At 41.4% G+C, this 7,478-nt stretch overlaps 1 protein-coding gene across 1 annotated transcript; it reads left to right on the forward strand.

Moving 5' to 3' along the window:
* The first annotated feature begins 831 nt into the window (after nucleotides 1–831).
* Nucleotides 832–6,198, forward strand: irx4b (iroquois homeobox 4b). Its single transcript, XM_035182024.2, has 6 exons — nucleotides 832–1,234; nucleotides 1,620–1,808; nucleotides 2,095–2,207; nucleotides 2,545–2,701; nucleotides 2,993–3,146; nucleotides 3,242–6,198. Exons 1-6 carry the CDS (start codon nucleotides 1,190–1,192, stop codon nucleotides 3,823–3,825), a joined length of 1,242 nt encoding a protein of 413 aa, XP_035037915.1. The 5' UTR covers nucleotides 832–1,189; the 3' UTR covers nucleotides 3,826–6,198.
* Nucleotides 6,199–7,478: the final 1,280 nt, after the last annotated feature.

A 7,478-nucleotide genomic window follows, 5' to 3' on the forward strand; every position in this document is an offset into this window, starting at 1 on the left:
CTGTAACACTTGCCCTTCTGCCCCGTCCCTCCTCTTAACATCCCTACTTCTGCCATTTTCACTCAAACATTTTAACACCACATGCTCCCTCCAACATTTCCCCCACACAACAATTTCACACTTGCCCCTGTCTCTGTCCTCCTTGACCCATAAAAGATGAATAAAAAATCTAAATGAGAAGAAATGGAAGTAATGTTTCCACTTGAGCTGGGCAGCTTAAGACTCTGTTATTAAAAACATGACAAGCCATTCAGTTGGTAAAGGTGCTTACTCAAGGGAATACGGAGGAGTGTTTATTCTTTGATTAATTTGCTCGGAGGAGACCTGAAATTTCCCCACTCATGAATATGTGGATGACAGGGAGATTTCTCTGTGGTGACAACTTATCTAAACTACAGGGCAAAACGATTATGCTAATATCAGGTTGTAGTCATCAATCATCTGGTGTCAATGTGGTGTCAACAGCATCACGTTCCTGATCCCCCTTCTGGCCATAACAACTGTGTGTGTGTGTGTGTGTGTGTGTGTGTGTGTGTGTGTGTGTGTGTGTGTGTGTGCGTGTGTGTGGAGAATTGATCACATTCTCATATTCTCATTACGCCTGGGGACTTTTTTTTGGGTGCTTGCGCGCACTTGTGCGTGTGAGAGGTTGTTCTATTGGATGTGAGGGACAGGTGTGTGTGTGTGTGTGTGTGTGTGTGTGGTGGGGGTGGGTTAATTAGGTGAGTTTCTTCATCTTGATATGAACACACACACAACACATACACACCAGAGTCCTGCGCTGACGTCAGAGAGACGCGCCTTAAAAGCCAAAGAGCGCATCATAGGGAGATGAACGGTTTGATCACACACACACACACACACACACACACCCATACACACACAGTCGCTTTGGATTGTAACCTAAGCAGGGACACACACTGTAGAAGCTGCAGCAGCGACTTGAGTGAGGTGGAACCGGAGGGGGAGCCGAGAAGTTACTTTTTGAAGACTGTCCTTCGCCGTGCGTAAAATGAAAGTGGTGCGTAAATGTCCGCGCGTCCCCGTCTGGATTAGGTGGTAGATGATCAACTGAAAAACTCGCTCGGGAACTAGTGACAGCGGTGAAAGTCTTCCTGTGCCACGGATGCTGTTGCATGTGGTCCCGGGTCTGCGCTCCTGCTCCTGCCTGTGAGATTAGATTTGAGCCATGGCTTACTCTCAGCTGGGATACCCCTACTCCACCGCACCGCAGGTACTGTCGATATTTTACGCATGTTTACCGACATTTAAGTTACGACTTGACTTGAGCCATGTTAATAGACTTGCTAAGCCTCAGAGAGACGATAATTGTTTTCTTGGTATATTCTTAAAATATGACAATTCCGCCTCCAGACTATTTCCCGTGCGTCTCCTTGGCATTTAAAAAAAAATGATGTCTTCCAAGATTTAACCTAAATGATCAACTGACTTGTAAAGCAAATAATAACAGTGTCAACGAAATGCAAACTGTAAAGAGGCAATTTTGCATTGGAATTTTGTTACCGTAGCTATATTTTTTAAATGTTTTAAATGTTGGCAAACTTGTCACTTCTTTCTCTGTGACGAGTTGTGTTAATCGTGCAATTTTCTTGACAAAGTTTCTGATGACTTCAAGCTCTCTGGCCGGTTGTCTGGAGCCGGGGACGCCTCCGTCTCACCCGGTGCTGCGCTCCCCCGGGCACCAGCTCACCCCGAGCACCGGCATCGGAGTCTACAGCGGCCCTTACCCAAAGAGCCAAGGTTACTACAACACCTGCACCAGCGACGCCACAGCGCTCTATCCCAGAGTGAGTCTCACCATTCGCTTTCAGTTCATTCACAAGACAATTAAGTATTTACTTAAATTCTTACACGAGAATCGTAATAAGGCATCCGGGAACCAGGGACCCTGTCATTCTTGAAGACTATACCTTGTCTGAAATGATATGGAAATGTTATTTGAAACAGAAAAAAATGGAATTTAATAATTTCCAGCTTTTTTCTAAAGTCACTCGAGTGTTCCTGTTGTTGGAATATTTCAGGGATTCTGATGAATTTTGTATTTATGTGAGTTATGTGCCAATTATTTTTCAGGGGCCACTGGATCCAAAAGACGGAGCTGCATCTGTGCATGTGGGGACATCTCAGACTCCTGCCTACTACCCCTATGAATACACATTTGGACAATATTCTTACGACAGATATGGGTAAGTCTCGTCCTTATTTTCCACATTTAAATTTCTATCTTTATGTTAGATGTCCTGCTAAGGAATGGAGACTTAGAGAGGAAAAATATATATCATGTGTCATAAACTCTCACTGTCTTGGTATTGTTATTATACTATAACTATAATATCCTCTCTGGGATTTCGTGGCTGGAAAAGGTGGAGCTTTTACAGCAGTGGTTTTATTGTTAGTCTCTATCCTATAAGACATCATTCATATATTATTTAATATATAGTTTCTCATAAATGACAGGCTCACTCGCTCACTTCCACTAAGACAGAGCTGAATATTATGTGGAAACTTTACAATTTTCTTCAGGTATTCCTGCTCTGATGGCGCTTCTCGTCGTAAAAACGCCACCCGAGAGACCACCAGCACCCTGAAAGCCTGGCTGCAGGAGCACCAGAAGAACCCCTACCCCACCAAGGGAGAGAAGATAATGCTCGCTATCATCACCAGGATGACTCTCACACAGGTGAATAGGGGTTGCATTTAGTATAAGTTTCAACTCTGCTGCCCAATAATGAGTCCCAGTTTGATTTTCTTTCAATTTCCTGCCCTTAACTTTCAACTGTTCTCTTTATCTGTTTGCGTAGCACATTTTAAATTTGAATTTTAACAAATGAGTCTCTTCTTTACTTCCTATATTCTCCTTTCCTTCCCCTCCCTTCTTTTAGTCTGCCCTTCATGGCTGTTTAACTTCCTTCTTTCCACTATCCCTACGATTTTATCTCTTTTTATGACCTCTGCTCCCTCGCTCCCTCAGGTGTCGACATGGTTTGCCAATGCACGCAGGAGGCTGAAGAAGGAGAACAAGGTGACGTGGTCACCGCGAGCTTGTAAAGGCTCTGATGATCGGGGCTGTGATGATGACAGTGATGAAGCTGAGAAGCCAGTTAAAGATGAAAAAGACCATCCTGGTAAGCATAAGGCTTGAATCAACCAGTCACTGCATTTCTCCTGTGTCAAGGTAGCATGCACAAACTTATTATTCTTTGTATGATTGATTTTGCAGATCAACAGTGTGCCGAGCTGCAGAGTGATCTCGAGGACTTCGACCTGCTGGAGTCCGATGCTTCCGACTGTGAACCGAAGCCACAATTCCTACCTGAGGACAATGAAGAAAACCCAAACACAGATCTCCCACATGAGCACCTCACACACAACCCTGAAACACTTCACAGAAAAGACAGATTGTCCCCGGACTGCCCCAGACTCACACCAGTCCAGCACCAAAACACCTCCTTCTTTCCAAACCCAGACCTTCGAGACACAGATGCGAAGCCGAAAATATGGTCCATCGCTCACACCGCTGTGTCTTTGGATGGCAGCTTGCAGCCAGAGTACCCTCCTTGTATGCTGTCGTCCAACGGCTCCTCCTCTCCTGTGTATCCGTCAAGTATGGGGCTCACTAAGGCAGACAGGCAACAGGAATCACCAGTCGCCACGCTCCGAGAATGGGTGGACGGAGTATTCCATGGTCCCCCTTTCCAACAGCCCAAACCAGCTGAAGTGTGGAAAGGCTTTAATGATGCCGCGATAGACATCAGAATACCCGGACAATCCTTTGAACTTGTTAGGTCTACTTCATCTTTGTAGTCCAACCAACCCATCAACAACGGAATATTTCAAAGACTGCTGGACATGAAGTCTATATTGTGTTGTTGTGACCAATTGACCATTTGCTGAGCACCTCCCTTTTAGTCACTGTGGCTACGCCAGTCAATCTTTCCATTCTTGCACAGTAACTTTGGCAGATGCAGCGGTCAAATTTGTGAATATTTTTAAATAGGTTTTAAGACAGAGAGAGAGAATTTCAAACTCCTCATTCATCACATTGTCCATTAGTTTAGTTGAAAAACTCCAACTCTGACTGACTTTTTAAAACTGCAAGTTGTAAACATGTCTTAAATATGCACTTGACGGCCACATAAGCCTACTGGACATTAAGCTAAAGGACTGAGGCGAAAGTCTAATGTCACAGGGAAAAGGTCGGCACCATCACCACTTAATGATCAAAGAAGACACGCAGGCTTTTAAAATGTGGAGTAATCAGCGCGTTTTGCAAATGTAAATGTAATGTTGCTGGAGTGTAAACAAAACCTGAATTGCTCCTAAAGGAGCAGGGCAGGGCCGTTAAAGTTAGGATTGGTAAGTTTAATGGGATATCCTTTTTATTTGTTGAAATAGAATGTCCTGATAGCCATTAATAAATGAAGTCGTCTGAAAAAAGAAGAGAAAGAAAAGCCCCTGTCTGTGGCCCTCGCAGGGCTGTAATAAACACGACCAATCATTTCATCTGACCGAATGCCGGAGAGACATAAACCGCTGAAACAGAGACATTAGCCAAAAGTTAGCGAGTGAGTCACGTGTGCGTGTTCATATTTTTTGGTGGCCGAGCTTTAACAAGAGGGCTGATTGGAGGGGATGGGACGTATTGGTTGCATATTTTTGAAGTGTCGCCTGCTCTTGCTAGCTTTTCCTGTATTACCTACCTTAGCTTTAACGTTAGCATGATTGCAACCTGGACTGACTTCTAAACAATGAGAAAAATGCTTCACCGTGGATTTGCTAGAAGTGAGTGGCTCTTTTGTTTGAACCCACGAAAAAATATAGTGAACGCTCGTTGAAAATAATTAGCAGAACTTAACTAACCTAATGCTACAGACAGTAGTAAGCTACAAAGCTTGGCTTGCTGACGGTTGCAGCTTAATCCAATTCTTACACCTTTGCACTTTTATTTCTGGTTTTTGGAAAGAAAATTTCAACAACCTCCAAACTTGTGAGAAAAGGAGCCGAGTTATGGACGCTCAGCTACAAATGGCAAAATTGCTGTTTGGCAAAAGGTTTAAGCGAATGGTCAATAAACAAAGTGTGATCCTTTTTGGACATTTTGATATGCCCTCTCTCTCTCTCTCTCTCTGTCAACTTTGATTGTTATGGACAAATCTTATGGACAAATGTGAGCAAACAACTGTGACCACACACACACATACACACACACACTTCCCTGCAGCAAGGTTGTACGATTCACACACATAAAAATGATACAATATTGTACACATGCACAATAGCCTGCACATACACTGAGTCACAAAAATAAATGGTGTATTCTGTAGCATGGCAAAGTTTTCTGTGTGTGCCCTTATGTCCGCTGTCCACTGTGCTGGAACCACTAATGTTATCAGTTTAAATGTTGTAAACCCTGCTCAGGGATAGTGGAATATACCTTTGCAGCTGTGTCTGTGTATGTGTGTGTGTGTGTATGTGTGTGTGTGTACGTGTGTGTGTGTGAGTTTTGAGGAAGTGAAAGGGGGGAAGTGGGTGGTATTCAGCCGTGACTAATGGAAACACACAGAGGAGGGTACTGCTAAATTGTTAAATCGATGCCACTTCCACCTCGGCTCCAGATATAGCTGCAATCAGCGATGCGTCCCTTTTCATTAGGCGTCTTTTGACTGTCAACCTGGGACTGCAAGAAAATCCACTGTGTGCCAAATACTTCATGAAACCTCTTAAGTAATTTTAAGAAAGTGTTACATCTGTATCCACTTAGGTGATTTTCTGATACAAGCAATAAGAAGCATTATACAAAATAAACAGAAAAATAAGGCGGGGATCAGTGAGGCTGAATATTTTATATATATATATATATATATATATATAAAGAGAAAATTTCCACCAGCTTCAATTATTAAAGAAATCTTCACAAATTTAGCACAAAAACATTTAAACCAACACTTTCTAAAACAAAGCACAACAAGAAACAGTGAGAAATATTTTTTTCGCTCCCATCTTTCTCCTCCTGCTGTTTTTCGATTTAGGAACAGTGATAAAGTATTTATCAGAACAGAGGAGGGATCTGCCCAGGCTTTGTATGGAATTAACCATTTCGGATTAAATAATTCAGGATGAATTCAACCGAGAATTTCATTCTGTTTCTGCCTCATAAATAAGTAAGATTCAAGATGATAAATAATGACATCTGACTTCTTATTTCTGTAAAGTTTCCTTTCTCTTGGAGGTAGGCTGCGGAGATATCTTTTTGTATTGTTGCAGTTTTTTTTCGATCGAAACCTGATGGAATGGATTCAATTGTGTTTCCTTTTTGAAAATCTTTCGATGATGACAAAGGTGTGGAGTTCTGAAGGATGTAGAATGACGGGGAGATAAGAGGTCGGTTCGGGGCTGAGTGGAGTGTCCTCACCTTTAGCTGTTTGAGACATGACTGCAAAGATACGTATAAACACAGCAGCTGAGTGCCAAACATTTAGTCTCTTTTTATTCAAATAATTTAAAAAAAACTCCCAAGTTCATATGTTTTCAGTGTGAAAAAAAAAAATCATTGAAGCTTTTTACCCTTTTTCACAGCCTTTCAAAATATTGGTATTTGTTTGAAGAGATCACTCAAACCCAGGGGTATCGTAGAATCATGTGATTATTTTATTCCGTTCAATTCTCATTTGATCAATAATAATAAAAAAAAGTTATTTATATTTTCTTAGCAAGGTTGACGTGCACTTGGGGGCAGCAGAGACAAGTCGTGACCAATAATCTAACTGTATTATTAAACTAAAACTTGCAAATGTACACACCTGGTAGACGTGAAACATGAAGCAATGTATAAATTCACAGTTGCTGAACCTCTTTGTTCTGTTTTGGTCTTTACCAACTTTTGAGAGAATTATTTGACTCTGAAGCTGCTAAGTGCTCCACTTACTAGAGAAACGTTTTTATTTCTGTCTGCTGTTTGGTCATCTTGGTTGGATGTTTTTAGCATTTTTGCTGAAAACAACTTCTTACTGTGATGAACACCATGAGAGCTGACAGAAACCAATACAGTAGAGGCCAAAGTTGCACACCAGCAAAAAGCTGCACTCACTATGAGTGAAACCTGTCACATTACAAACTGCAATGTACTAATATAATATAACATCTAAAATACTAAATACTAAAGATGTAAAAAAAAATTGTAAATAATATATTCTAATGTGAAAAGAATCCCTGAAATTGTTCTGCACAGCACAGTATATAATCCTACTTTCGTTGACAGAGGATTTATTTGACTAAATATTAACATTTTAAAGCGGATATTCTAAAGTCCAAGCAAAGTCAGCCTAAACTTCAAATACCTTGTCTTGATTAATTCATTATTAAATAACACTCAAGGTTTTTCCAAATAATTCCTCTCGGGGAAGGTGTGAAGAGTAAAAAGTGTGAAGTTAAAACAGTTTTACAGATACAAAAGGTAC

The sequence above is a fragment of the Hippoglossus stenolepis genome, chromosome 17, assembly GCF_022539355.2.
Source record: "Hippoglossus stenolepis isolate QCI-W04-F060 chromosome 17, HSTE1.2, whole genome shotgun sequence".
NCBI lineage: Eukaryota > Metazoa > Chordata > Actinopteri > Pleuronectiformes > Pleuronectidae > Hippoglossus > Hippoglossus stenolepis.